The following is a 17,269-nucleotide window of genomic DNA, read 5'->3' as shown; positions in this document are numbered from 1 at the left end:
GTCCGAGATTTTGGACATAGATGTCATCTTTAGTTTAATCTTCATTTCTATTATATCGTGTATATTTAGTGTATGTATTATAGTGTAGTTTTAGATAAATAAATAAACAAATAAAATGTTTTAACATGTTGCTTTTAATATTGTAAGGGTTCTTTAGTTACGTTTAATTATGTATATAATAATTTCTATGTGTAAAAAATAGTTTCCAAATACAAGATCTTTTGGATAATATTTTTATTATAACAGGAATATTAATCCTATATGGCTTTTTCAATCATTCCGAAATCACTTAAAGATTTCTACTTTATTATGAACACAGCAAAATAATCATTTTTATGTGCATGTGACAGACACAAGTTTAGCAAAAGATACCTTTACGAAAAATTGTTGAAAAAAATTTACTTTAACAAAGAACAGGCTTAATAATGCAGGACAGCAGAGAAGATAAATACTTAATAGCCATGTGCTTTATGAAACTCATGGATCTATTCATGAAACCATACATAAACCTACGACAGCCATGCGGAGAGTTTTGAAATGACCACTGTGCCAAAGCTTGACGAATGATGCCATTTCAAGTACTTCATATAAACTGATGGAATCTAATATGTATTCATACAGTGTCTGTAGGAACAATTGCTGGCCATAAACAGAGAGCTTATTCAATTTCAGCCCATGCTGTCATCCTCGACTTCTCTGATTTATGCAGGCTAAGTTTGGTTATGTCTTATTGATCTAACACGCGTTGTGTGAAATGAAGGAAAGAGAGTGTCCCCTTGTCCTTATGCAAACCCCTGTGTTCAAGAACGTTCTGCAATGACTGTTAAGACCGGCCTTGGGGGACAGTGAAATATCTAATAATGAAAATAGACACCAGAAATGGACCTTTTTCCATCTTGGAAACTGCCATCAAGTTCTCAGCCCCCGACCGGAGAACGTGTATTGAATGGTAAAGTAGTCAGCGCTCAAAGGGAGGGCACAATTAGTCACTGCACACTCTACTGCCCATTAAGACGAGGACTGGATGAGTCAGATTCCCCTCAAAGGAAGCACAAAGAAGAGAGTCAATCACTGCACTTCAGTGGCAGTAGAAATCATTGTGCTCTGCTTGACTTGCGACTACCTTTTTGCAAAACCGCAGAAGATATTAATTACAAATAATAATGCTGAATCTTTATCTTTAAAGGGCTGATAAGGATATGCTGAATAAGTAACACTGCACAGAGCACAGAGCTTGCTAGCTGCTAGTTTTAGCTGTAAAATTGCTAATACAATTTAGATTGCTTTAAAATGTGCTCGTCAGTTTAGTGAGAGTTTAGTCAGAGGGTGTGGAGAAGGTCATTCTGTCCTTTACAGACTGTCAGCTGTTTAAATGAGGAGAGTAGACATGTCCTGACAGATCTGCCTTTGCATCCAGTCAAGGTCACATCTTTCTACAAAGCGTCAAGCTCCAGAGCAGGAGCTGCAGCTGAGTACAGGATCTTCCCTCTCTTCTGCATGGCTGCTATCCCAGCATGCTTCTGCTTAACACATCCATCACATGAGCATGAGCATGCTACACTTTCGACGCACCGATGCTGTGTGCTGACACTGAACTCTTCTGGGTTGTTAGTTTATCAAGTATTTCAGCACATACAAAATACAAAATACAAAGAAGATCAGAAAACCGTTATGCAGTAAGCAGTAATCAGGGCATACCTGCCAAAATATGCTGTCTATTGTGTTTCCAAGGAAGCCATCCCGTGTTTCAGAAGACAGAAGTTTGGGGCCCAGTATCGTCATGAATTCATCAAAATCCACTTGTCCATCCCCTGCAAAAAAAAGAACGCTGTAAGTGGCATTTCCTCTATAAATCTTTGATAGGTAGCAAACTAATCAGATAGATATATAGGCAGTTCATGTTTTTGTTACACTATAAAGGTAGATATGCAGGTAGATAAACAGATCATCTTAAGCCTTATAGGGTTTATAGTCGCACGAACGTGTGTATTCACGTTCACAAAGACAAGACTGATTTCACAAGTTTTTAAGCATGAGTTTTTAAAGTTCCTGCCCCAGTCATTATGCTTCGTCAGTGTGTCAGTCTAATGAATCATCACCAGAAAAGACCATAAAGTGGAGAAGACACAAATGTAAGGTGCTTTCTTAAATGTCAGTAAATCGTTCACCTCCTCTAATGCAGACCTGGTCAAAGCAAGCTGCCGCTGTGCCTCAAGTGCCTAATCACATCTCTCGCCTTCCTGGAGGATGAGTCAATTGCACTTAATTTGGTTTCATTCCAGCACTGTCCTCAATCCCTCAGGCACTGAGAAGCTCAGCCATTTGACTGCATTGATTGGCTGAATACCATATGCCTTTTGATTCTTACTCTGCTAGGAATTTAGTGAGATAAATAGATGGGGCTGTTAAGACAGCTAATTTAAAAACAGGACTGAAGTTGCACAGGTCCAACAATTTAATAATTCTGGAGCAAGACTATTCAGTCACAGGTACATGGGCTGAATCTGGCAATTTTAGTTGTTAAACTGTTAATACTATGCTTAGGACTAAACATACAAATCAGCCATATACACCTCTAAAATTCAGACATAACATAACATTATGACCACTGAGGTGAAGTGAGGTGAAGTGAATAAGACTGATGATCTCCTCATCATGGCACCTGTTAGTGGGTGGGATATATTAGGCAGCAAGTAAACATTTTGTCCTCAAAGTTGATGTGTTAGAAGCAGGAAAAATGGACAAGTGTAAGGATTTGAGCGAGTTTGACGAAGGGCCAAATTATGATGGCTAGACCACTGGATCAGAGCATCTCCAAAACTGCAGCTCTTGTGGGGTGTTCCCGGTCTGCAGTGGTCAGTACCTATCAAAAGTGTCCTTTAAGTTTTGTAAGTTCCTCCATAGGCCCTACCACGCAGCTTACAGGACTTAAAGGATCTGCTGCTAACATATTGGTGCCAGATACCACAGCACACCTTCAGGGATCTAGTGGAGTCCATGCTTCGATCAGGGCAGTTTTGGCAAAAAAAAAATGGGGACCAACACAATATTAGGCAGGTGGTCATGTTATGCCTGATTGGTGTATTACTATCTATTTAACTATCTGTAATTTGATTGTTTACATACTGATTTATTTATTTATTTATTTACAGACAGTGAAGATAAAAGCATACCCATCCCTGTTAAAATTGCAGGTCTGTGATAGGAAAAATTAAAAATCAAGATAATGTTCAACTCATGAGGCAGAGAAACTAGTAGCAGTAACTGAGCAAACGTTTGTTTATATATGATCTGCCTCGTCTGCTTCTATCAAAGGTGCAGGCTATTTGCTGGTACCCTTAAGTAGAAAAGTAGCTGCAGCAGGGTGCAGAGATATTTCTTAAAGCCCTGCAGTTATAAAACAGCCCTCCAAATTCTTAAAAAGGTGTGTGCACTGATGAAGCCAGGTTACTGTGTAGTTTTTTTTCTTTAAGACATGCCTATTTGTTTTTCACTATTTTTCTCTATTTTTTATAAGAAGGTAAAAAAAATAATAATAATAAATTATGGTTTTCATTACAAAAACCTGCAGTTGTAGACTTTTTATATCCACTCAGACTTTTTTATTTCCACATTATAATTATAAAAACCCTAAAAAGGAGAAAAATAGAAATATTTTTTAAAGTGAAAGTTTTGTAGCTGAGATTTTAAAGAAGCTGAATCCCAGAGTTTGGCAGCCATGGCACGTATTAAGTAAAGCCCAGTGGGTGTCAGGGTGCTAGATGAGATGTAAGAATGGAGAAGCTCAGAAAACTCAGCAGGTGAAAGACTGTGAATTGGCTTTATAAGTAATAAAAAGCAGCTTATATTGATTGTGGGAAGACAAGAGTAACCAGTGTACCTGATACAGCACAGGGGTGATATGAGCAGGTTTTATTAGTAGTCTAGCAGCTGTGATTTGATTGCATTGATGCCTGTTAGCCACTAGACCAATAAAAAGAGCGTTATATTAATAAATATGAGAGCTAACAAAAGTTTAATTATTTTGCATTGTTGATAGAGGTGAAAATAAGGGCAGATTTGGTGAGGGATGTAATGAGGGTGTGTGTAGACTTGAGAAGAACATGATTTGCACAGATTTAACAGACACATCATCAAGGCCCACAGAGAAATCTGACTGTCTGGATATTTAGATATAGTAAGATATCTACAGAATATCTAGTAAGATATTGTATAAATTCTAAAAAGGTTTAAATTCACAATCATCATTTAGAATGATTCGACTGGAAGGACGGGAGGAGAACTATCACTGGGAAATGTGGTTGAATTTGCACTTAAATGAAAGAGAATTTTATTAATATGAAATGAAAGATGACAAGATGAAAGCTGAGACCATCACGTGATGATAATCTGGTTAATGGGATATCGTGCTAAAAAAAGAACCAGAGTTTGCTCTCCATTATAGAAACAGCATTAGTCTGTCAGTAATTTAATCTCATTATGGCTTGCTTTCTCTGTCACTGTGTGTCTTTGGCATCAAATAACGTCTTTAGCCAATCCAGCAACTACTGCACAAATAAGCCAGCTTGTTATATTTACCTGTTACACTAAATTTTTAACAATCGTACTTACTGTGCAACAATAGCATGGAGCTTATTTAGTCATGTTAAAAAATAACAGAGATTTCTCTAGTAACATATCGTGTGCCACATCTGCTAGAAAAGTTCAATATTCCTAGAGCACTAGAGCTTTGGATTTGACTCTTCTGTCTCTGCAGGCTAAGAAGAGACAGCATTAAGTGTACTTTATTTACTATGATTATGGATTAATCTTATGTTGACAGGAGTCCATAGGTAGTGAAGCCGTAGCTCTGGAACCCGGAGAAGCCAAGACACAAATATAAGCTAAGCATAAGATCAGTGCTCAAAAGCTTTCAGACATACAGGCCTGTGTACCTATTTCTTCTACCTATTTCAGCCTCAGACGTCACGCCTACAAGCTGTTTGCTGAACGTCTGATACGAAATAGGAAACGCTTCAGGAGTTTGAGCATCACAAAGCTGTTGTGATGCTCTACTTCACTCATGGAAGAAGGAAGCTGACGTGTTTACAACTGTGACCATGAGTGCTTATGAGGATCAGTTAAACGCTGGATTTTCCAAATGTTCTGAAGTTCACGGCTCATTCGTTTGCACGGCTGACGATCTACGGTTGCACGCCTTTCTGTTTTTGAAGCAATGTGGACGTTACAAGTTTGTAACCTTTAAACAAAAACAAAATGAAGTGTAATTGGTTGCTTGCATTGGTTGCAGACATGTCAGTCTGATGCCCATGACCAATCACAGTGGCTATGAAGTCCCTTCTGCTGTCAGTCTAAAGGTCTGGCTACGGGAAACTAGGCTATGCGAGACTAGCAATTTTGTAAGAGTAGCATTCAAAATGCTCCTTTAGTGCAATATCAAGAATAATATAATATTTTCATAACATCATATTTTGGATGTTTACTATTCATTATTATCCCAGATGTTCCAAACATCTCAGCTTTGGAATAGAAAGGGCGCCGAAAAGCTTTATAAAGCCTTCACTTTTATACCTCTATGACCTTCTTTTGCCCTCAAAAGATGATTTCAACATCATTAAAATATCCAGGTAACACAACCCTTGCCTTTGTAGCCTATATAAAAAACCCCTGCAAAAGCATGACATTGCTTTTCACTGCTGGAGCCGCTGTGAAGCACAGATAAAGCTCTAGATAAAACTCTCAAGCACAGGGATTTAATTCTCCCGCCATATGGAGCGAGTATAGACAGGACAGAGCCTTGTTTGCCAAGAAACTAATTCTTTCAACCCATTAAGCAACATGCATTTGGTTGTACTGCAATCAGACTTAATTAGTATGTAGTGACATATGTGCTTTCAATTCCATTGCTGAAAAACACAAAGCGAGCAATTTCCTCGGAAACAAACCTTTTAATACACTTCAGATACTGTGTTAATTAGATGGCTTAACATACAATCCATGTACTGTGTACAGCTACACACAATTTAGCATTTAATAATATATTTTATAGTGTTTCTAGTAGGAAAATTTCTGTATGCTTTCTTGAGGTGATAGCTCAAGTGGTTAAGGCTCTGAGATCGGAAGATCGGGGTTTGAGTCCTAACACCAGCAAGCTGCCCCTGCTGGGCAATTGAGCAAGGCCCTTAACCCTCTCTGCTCCAGGGGTGCTGTATCATAACTGGTCCCTGAGCTCTGACCCCTGAGATACGTGGAGAAAAGTATCCCACTGTGCAGTAATCTAATAATAAAGGCTTCTAGTCTTTTGTTTTTAGCATTAGACTGATATTCGTTTATATTTAAACCCCTTTGCATGGTTGTTGGCATTCAGAATAAAAATGTGAATAAAAACTTGTGTGAAAGAGGCTTCTGGGAGAATTTTTCAAGCCTGCATGAAGATATAAACATGTAAAAGGCAAAGGAATATCATGAGTTGTTCAAGACTTCTACTCATTGATTTAATGGTGTACATTTTTGTGACAGGTGGAATGTTGTGTTTGCTGCATTTGTTAAGTATAAGCAGTCTGCTTAGTATTTTGTAGATTTGTTAGGTCTTGTTAGAAAAAAGAGATGGGGTCAGAACCACAACATTAACTGCAGACCATCGGATAGAACGTGGGTCGCTTTTAGCAGCATTGGTCCTGTGAGAAACCTGGGACTGGAATATGGAAATTTGGGGAGTCTGCACTTAGCAGAAGTTTAGCACAGGTAAAAGTTTGGGTGTGAAACACAGGAATGCACTCAGTGGACGTAAAATTAAAAAATTAACAAGGAAAAACATGAAGATGATGGTCTGCTTGTACCATGATGACATTATTCATAATCATACTCTCCCGTGTTTATGGTAATTCACGCTCTCTGGTGTCACCTGAATGAGGATGAGGTTCTCTATTGAGCTTGGTTCCTCTCAAGGTTTTCTTCCTGTTACCATCTGAGGGAGATTTCCCTCGGCACAGTCACCTCAGGATTGCTCATTAGGGATCAGGGATTAATACAAATAAATTTAATTAATTCTAACATTAATCCTGAACTTTTTGTATTAAATTTCTTATATTCTATAAAGCTGCTTTGAGACAATGTCCATTGTTAAAAGTGTAATACAAATACAATTGAATTGAATTGAATGTTGTCTCAAAGCACAAGTGAGAATGATTTACAGCTACTGCTTGTAAAAGACTTGAGGATAGAAAGAATAGAATGTCTATTTTTCACTTTCTGTTTGATATTGTGGAAGAATTTGTGGGGTTCCTCGATTTATGGAATTTGTCTGTGTTATAAGGGGAATAGAATATAAGGACACAGTTTGAGACTTGTCTTTGTGGGGCTGATGAGATGTTCCTCGTGAGCAGCTTGTAATTTGTACTTAGCGCTGAGCACCAATAAATCTCATCTCTGCCATCATCCAGTGTAAAACATCACCTTTTTTTTATTGGCTTTTTGGTAATGCTTTTTATTTTTGAAATTATTGTTAAGTATTATGCTCGACTAAGCTAGCCTGCTCAATGTGATGACTGGAGTCAGATAAATTAATGTTAAGACGATTGCATCAGATCATTTTATACTTATACTACTTATATTACTTATATATACATACAATTTCATGCTCCCAACTTTGTGGGAACAGTTTGGGGATGACCCCTTCCTTGTATTAGAGTGGAGACTATGAGCCAGGTCAAAACTGGGATGTCTGCCTTTACATGTACATGAATGTAATATGGAGTTGTCCCGCCCGCTGCACCTATAACAGCTTCAACTCTTCTGGGAAAGCTTTCCACAAGCTTTAGGAGTGTGTTTATGGGAATTTTTGACCATTCCTCTAGAAGCACATTTGTGAGGTCAGGCACTGATGCTGGATGAGAAGGTCTGGCTCACAGTCTTCACTCTAATTCATCCCAAAGGTGTTCTATGGGGTTGAGGTCAAACTCACTCATCCATGTCTTTATGGACCTTGCTTTGGTCACTGGTGTGCAGTCATGTTGGAACAGGAAGGGGTCATCCCCAGACTGTTCCCACAAAGCATGAAATTGTCCAAAATGTCTTGGTATGAAGCTGAAGCATTAAGAGTTCCTTTCACTGGAACTAAGGGGCCGAGCCCAACCCCTGAAAAACAACACCTGAATTCAGTGATTTGGAGGGGTGTCCCAAAACTTTTGGCAATATAGTGTACATATGTTTGTTTCTTTGCATTTAATCCTCTGAAATAAAAACAAATATTTATGTTTTGATGGGTTTTTTTTGTTTTTGTTTTTTTTTCATTTTTAACACAACTTCTAGTAGGTTAAATGTCACAATACTAAACAGCTAGTGTGCATCATTCTTTTGGAACTATATCAGGCAGTGTTGGTCATGACTGTCTAAAAGTGTGACGTTCTGGTAAAGCACAACGTGATAGTAAACCATTAGTTCCCCTACAGACTCAGTACAAGAAAGGGTTCTCCTTAGCGTCCTTTTAAATAACAGATTACAAATACAAGGACACCTGAAGGAAATGGCAAGAAGGTTAAAATCTATATTAAATTCTGCAGATTACTGCTAACTAACAAGCAGACCGCAAATGGCTAGAGAGAGAAAGAAGACTAGAGAAAGGCTTTCATGTCATTACAGACTAACAAGCAGTGACCTAAGAGCCTAAGGTTTGTGAACAGCTGACCATCACACCCATTATTTGTTGCCACAAAATGTGAAGTGTACAACTGGACACAATAGGGAAGAACCTGAGTGGCCTTCACAGAACCCTGACTTGAACTCTAGATTAGAATGTTCAAAAAGCACATATGGGTTTGATTCTCACAAACTTTTGGCTGAACTGGAATTGAAACTCACCATCCATGTCCAGTCTCTGCATGATGATGGCCAGCTCCACTTCACTGGGCATGTACCCGAGTGAGCGCATGGCCATGCCGAGCTCTTGCTTGGAGATGAAGCCGTTGCCGTCGCGATCCAGCACCCTAAAGGCCTCTCGGATTTCTGGCAAAACAAACGAACAGACGACTTAGCATTCCCTATTCTCCTCTTATGCTCCCTTCATCCCTCCCAGATGATCCCAGCTTCTGAGTGGCAGAGACTCAAGCTAACAAAATCAATGCAATCATTTCTGCTGCACCTGCTGTTTCATGACTTAAAGCCTCCACCTGCCCATTGTGACCAATGTTTAACACTCCCTCTGTCTCTCTTTTTGTCTCTCTCTTTCTGTCCTCTGGCTCTCTCTGCCTCTCTCTCTGCCTCTGCCTCTCTCTCTCTCTCTCTCTCTCTCTCTGTGTACTTTAGTTTGTATATGAGTGAAAGAGCAGGACAAACAGAGAGAAAAAGTAGGACTAGTGTCAAACAGTTTCAGCTCTGTCAGCTTTTTTTCTTATATATAATCCCAATAGAAAAAGAAGAGCAAGTACTAAGCTGCCAGTTTATTAAGTATACCTATCTACACTGAACAACTTATTCCCCATGTTTTGTGCCACAACACACACCGAGGACAGAACATGTGAAGAAAGCAGAAAATATGAGATATTAGATCTAGATTTCAGTCCAAGATGAGACCCGATTAGATGAAATCCTGAAATCAAGTGTTTAGTGGATAATCAGTAATATTGCTATCAGTCATTTCAGTACAGCAGAGACTGACTGACCACAGACTGGTCACAGGACAGTGGAGACAAAGGTTAAAACATATACAGATAAAGCCACACAATTCAAAACATCAGGCAAGTGAAATGATGTGAAATACCAGAAAGAGTTCATGAAAGCAAGAGCTATTCAAAGCTAAAGGGCAAGATCCAGAAAAAAACATACTGTACAACACAAAAATACTGAATAACACACACACACACACACACACACACACATACTGTATAACACACACACACATACTGTATAGCACACACACACATACTGTATAACATACATATACTGTATAACACACATATACTGTATAACACACACATACTGTATAACACACATATACTGTATAACACACATATACTGTATAACACACATATACTGTATAACACACACATACTGTATAACACACATATACTGTATAACACACATATACTGTATAACACACATATACTGTATAACACACACACACATATACTGTATAACACACATATACTGTATAACACACACATACTGTATAACACACATATACTGTATAACACACACACATATACTGTATAACACACATATACTGTATAACACACATATACTGTATAACACACATATACTGTATAACACACACACACATACTGTATAACACACATATACTGTATAACACACACACATATACTGTATAACACACATATACTGTATAACACACACACATATACTGTATAACACACATATACTGTATAACACACACACACATACTGTATAACACACACACATATACTGTATAACACACACACATACTGTATAACACACACACACATACTGTATAACACACACACATACTGTATAACACACACATACTGTATAACACACACACACATACTGTATAACACACATATACTGTATAACACACACACATATACTGTATAACACACATATACTGTATAACACACATATACTGTATAACACACACACATATACTGTATAACACACACACATATACTGTATAACACACATATACTGTATAACACACACACATACTGTATAACACACACACACATACTGTATAACACACATATACTGTATAACACACACACACATACTGTATAACACACACATACTGTATAACACACACACATATACTGTATAACACACACACACATACTGTATAACACACACACATATACTGTATAACACACATATACTGTATAACACACACATACTGTATAACACACATATACTGTATAACACACACACATATACTGTATAACACACATATACTGTATAACACACACACACATACTGTATAACACACATATACTGTATAACACACATATACTGTATAACACACACACATATACTGTATAACACACATATACTGTATAACACACATATACTGTATAACACACACACACATACTGTATAACACACACATACTGTATAACACACATATACTGTATAACACACATATACTGTATAACACACATATACTGTATAACACACACACATATACTGTATAACACACATATACTGTATAACACACACACATATACTGTATAACACACATATACTGTATAACACACACATACTGTATAAAACACACACATATACTGTATAACACACACACATACTGTATAACACACACACATATACTGTATAACACACATATACTGTATAACACACATATACTGTATAACACACATATACTGTATAACACACACACACATACTGTATAACACACACATACTGTATAACACACATATACTGTATAACACACATATACTGTATAACACACACACACATACTGTATAACACACATATACTGTATAACACACATATACTGTATAACACACACACATATACTGTATAACACACATATACTGTATAACACACATATACTGTATAACACACACACACATACTGTATAACACACACATACTGTATAACACACATATACTGTATAACACACATATACTGTATAACACACATATACTGTATAACACACACATATATACTGTATAACACACATATACTGTATAACACACACACATATACTGTATAACACACATATACTGTATAACACACACATACTGTATAACACACACACATATACTGTATAACACACACACATACTGTATAACACACACACACATACTGTATAACACACATATACTGTATAACACACACATACTGTATAACACACACACATATACTGTATAACACACACACATACTGTATAACACACACACACATACTGTATAACACACACATACTGTATAACACACACACATATACTGTATAACACACACACACATACTGTATAACACACACATACTGTATAACACACACACACATACTGTATAACACACACATACTGTATAACACACACACATATACTGTATAACACACACACACATACTGTATAACACACACACATATACTGTATAACACACATATACTGTATAACACACACATACTGTATAACACACATATACTGTATAACACACACACATATACTGTATAACACACATATACTGTATAACACACACACACATACTGTATAACACACATATACTGTATAACACACATATACTGTATAACACACACACATATACTGTATAACACACATATACTGTATAACACACACATACTGTATAACACACACACATATACTGTATAACACACACACATACTGTATAACACACACACACATACTGTATAACACACATATACTGTATAACACACACACACATACTGTATAACACACACATACTGTATAACACACACACATATACTGTATAACACACACATACTGTATAACACACACACACATACTGTATAACACACACATACTGTATAACACACACACATATACTGTATAACACACACACACATACTGTATAACACACACACATATACTGTATAACACACATATACTGTATAACACACACATACTGTATAACACACATATACTGTATAACACACACACATATACTGTATAACACACATATACTGTATAACACACACACACATACTGTATAACACACATATACTGTATAACACACATATACTGTATAACACACACACACATACTGTATAACACACACATATACTGTATAACACACATATACTGTATAACACACATATACTGTATAACACACACACATATACTGTATAACACACATATACTGTATAACACACACACATATACTGTATAACACACATATACTGTATAACACACACATACTGTATAACACACACACATATACTGTATAACACACACACATACTGTATAACACACACACATATACTGTATAACACACATATACTGTATAACACACATATACTGTATAACACACACACATATACTGTATAACACACACACACATACTGTATAACACACACATACTGTATAACACACACACACATACTGTATAACACACACATACTGTATAACACACACACACATACTGTATAACACACACACCTACTGTATAACACACACACACATACTGTATAACACACACATACTGTATAACACACACACACATACTGTATAACACACATATACTGTATAACACACACACATATACTGTATAACACACATATACTGTATAACACACATATACTGTATAACACACACACATATACTGTATAACACACATATACTGTATAACACACACACATACTGTATAACACACACACACATACTGTATAACACACATATACTGTATAACACACACACACATACTGTATAACACACACATACTGTATAACACACACACACATACTGTATAACACACACATACTGTATAACACACACACATATACTGTATAACACACACACACATACTGTATAACACACACACATATACTGTATAACACACATATACTGTATAACACACATATACTGTATAACACACACACACATACTGTATAACACACATATACTGTATAACACACATATACTGTATAACACACACACATATACTGTATAACACACATATACTGTATAACACACACATACTGTATAACACACACACATATACTGTATAACACACACACATACTGTATAACACACACACACATACTGTATAACACACACATACTGTATAACACACACACACATACTGTATAACACACACATACTGTATAACACACACACACTGTATAACACACATATACTGTATAACACACATATACTGTATAACACACACACATACTGTATAACACACACACACATACTGTATAACACACATATACTGTATAACACACACATACTGTATAACACACACATACTGTATAACACACACACACACTGTATAACACACACATACTGTATAACACACACACATATACTGTATAACACACACACACATACTGTATAACACACACACATATACTGTATAACACACATATACTGTATAACACACACACATATACTGTATAACACACATATACTGTATAACACACATATACTGTATAACACACACACACATACTGTATAACACACATATACTGTATAACACACACACATATACTGTATAACACACATATACTGTATAACACACACACATATACTGTATAACACACACATACTGTATAACACACACACATATACTGTATAACACACACACACATACTGTATAACACACATATACTGTATAACACACACACATATACTGTATAACACACATATACTGTATAACACACACATACTGTATAACACACACACATATACTGTATAACACACACACATACTGTATAACACACACACACATACTGTATAACACACACACACATACTGTATAACACACACATACTGTATAACACACACACACATACTGTATAACACACACATACTGTATAACACACACACACATACTGTATAACACACATATACTGTATAACACACACACATATACTGTATAACACACATATACTGTATAACACACATATACTGTATAACACACACACATATACTGTATAACACACATATACTGTATAACACACACATACTGTATAACACACACATACTGTATAACACACACACACATACTGTATAACACACACATACTGTATAACACACACACACATACTGTATAACACACATATACTGTATAACACACACACACATACTGTATAACACACATATACTGTATAACACACACACATACTGTATAACACACACACATATACTGTATAACACACACACATACTGTATAACACACACACACATACTGTATAACACACACACATACTGTATAACACACACACACATACTGTATAACACACACACATACTGTATAACACACACACACATACTGTATAACACACACACATATACTGTATAACACACACACACATACTGTATAACACACACACATACTGTATAACACACACACATATACTGTATAACACACACATACTGTATAACACACATATACTGTATAACACACACACACATACTGTATAACACACATATACTGTATAACACACACACACATACTGTATAACACACACATACTGTATAACACACACACACACATACTGTATAACACACACACACATACTGTATAACACACACATACTGTATAACACACACACACATACTGTATAACACACACACATACTGTATAACACACACACACATACTGTATAACACACACACATATACTGTATAACACACACATACTGTATAACACACACACATATACTGTATAACACACACATACTGTATAACACACACACACATACTGTATAACACACACATACTGTATAACACACACACACATACTGTATAACACACACACATATACTGTATAACACACACACACATACTGTATAACACACACACATATACTGTATAACACACACACACATACTGTATAACACACACACACATACTGTATAACACACACACATATACTGTATAACACACATATACTGTATAACACACACACATATACTGTATAACACACACACACATACTGTATAACACACACACACATACTGTATAACACACACACATATACTGTATAACACACATATACTGTATAACACACACACATATACTGTATAACACACACACATATACTGTATAACACACACACATATACTGTATAACACACACACACATATACTGTATAACACACATATACTGTATAACACACACACACATATTCTATAACACCCATATACTGTATAACACACACACACACATACTGTATAACACACACATACATACTGTATAACACACACTAAATCAGAGTCATTTCTAATGAGCACTCTCGTTTGAAGCGATGTCTCTGGTCCATTTCTCCGGGGTTATAGACTGGAGCACACTTGTGAAACAATTCACTTACACTAATATCTTGATTTGTTAAATAGCAGCTTTACGTGCTGAATATCTCATTAACGTTACTGAAGCACTAATCAGGAGAGATTTTCAGGCGCTAATCAAGAGGATTTCCTGTTTTTGAGCTGATTGCTGTGGGTTAACAATGCAGCATTGGTGAAAGAGGCTTACACATACAAACACAAACACACTCACATTCTCAATGTCATAAAAAAAAAATAATAATAATAAAAATACTAATAAAGAGTCAACTGTTTAAAAAAAACTATGCTAAATCTGGATAAATCAATATAACACACACCACACACACACACATACATCCTGTATAACACACACACACACACATACTGTATAACACACACACATACTGTATAACACACACACACACACTGTATAACACACACACATACTGTATAACACACACCCCATACTGTATAATACACACACACATACTGTATAACACACACACATACTGTATAACACACACACACACACACACACATACTGTATAACACACACACACACACACACACATACTGTATAACACACACACACATACTGTATAACACACACACATACTGTATAACACACAACCACACACACACACATACATCCTGTATAACACACACACACACACACATACTGTATAACACACACACACACACACACACACACACACACACTGTATAACACACACACATACTGTATAACACACACCCCATACTGTATAATACACACACACATACTGTATAACACACACCCCATACTGTATAATACACACACACATACTGTATAACACACACACATACTGTATAGCATACACACACATGCTGTATAACACACACACACACACACATACTGTATAACACACACATACTGTATAAACACACACATATACTGTATAACACACACACATACTGTATAACACACACACATACTGTATAACACACACATACTGTATAACACACACACATACTGTATAAACACACACATATACTGTATAACACACACATACTGTATAACACACACACATATACTGTATAACACACACATACTGTATAAACACACACATACTGTATAACACACACATAATGTATAACACACACACACATACTGTATAAACACACACATATACTGTATAACACACACATACTGTATAACACACACACATACTGTATAACACAAACACATACTGTATAAACACACACATATACTGTATAACACACACACATATACTGTATAACACACACACATACTGTATAAACACACACA

General features: G+C 36.2%; 1 protein-coding gene across 2 annotated transcripts in view; it reads right to left on the bottom strand.

The window, feature by feature from the left end:
- Window positions 1-17,269, bottom strand: part of caln1 (calneuron 1) — a 74,657-nt gene that overhangs the window by 32,706 nt on the left and 24,682 nt on the right. For both annotated transcript variants that reach the window (XM_058413551.1, XM_058413552.1), the window contains 2 exons: window positions 8,860-9,003; window positions 1,699-1,811 (listed from right to left, as the gene is read on the bottom strand). In XM_058413551.1, coding sequence (XP_058269534.1) covers window positions 1,699-1,811; window positions 8,860-9,003 — 257 coding nt within the window. The remainder of the gene's footprint in view (window positions 1-1,698; window positions 1,812-8,859; window positions 9,004-17,269) is intronic.

The sequence above is a fragment of the Hemibagrus wyckioides genome, linkage group LG17 (genome assembly GCF_019097595.1).
Source record: "Hemibagrus wyckioides isolate EC202008001 linkage group LG17, SWU_Hwy_1.0, whole genome shotgun sequence".
Lineage (NCBI taxonomy): Eukaryota > Metazoa > Chordata > Actinopteri > Siluriformes > Bagridae > Hemibagrus > Hemibagrus wyckioides.
The sequence above is the reverse complement of the archived record's forward strand: the minus strand, read 5'-3'. Positions and strand labels throughout refer to the sequence as shown.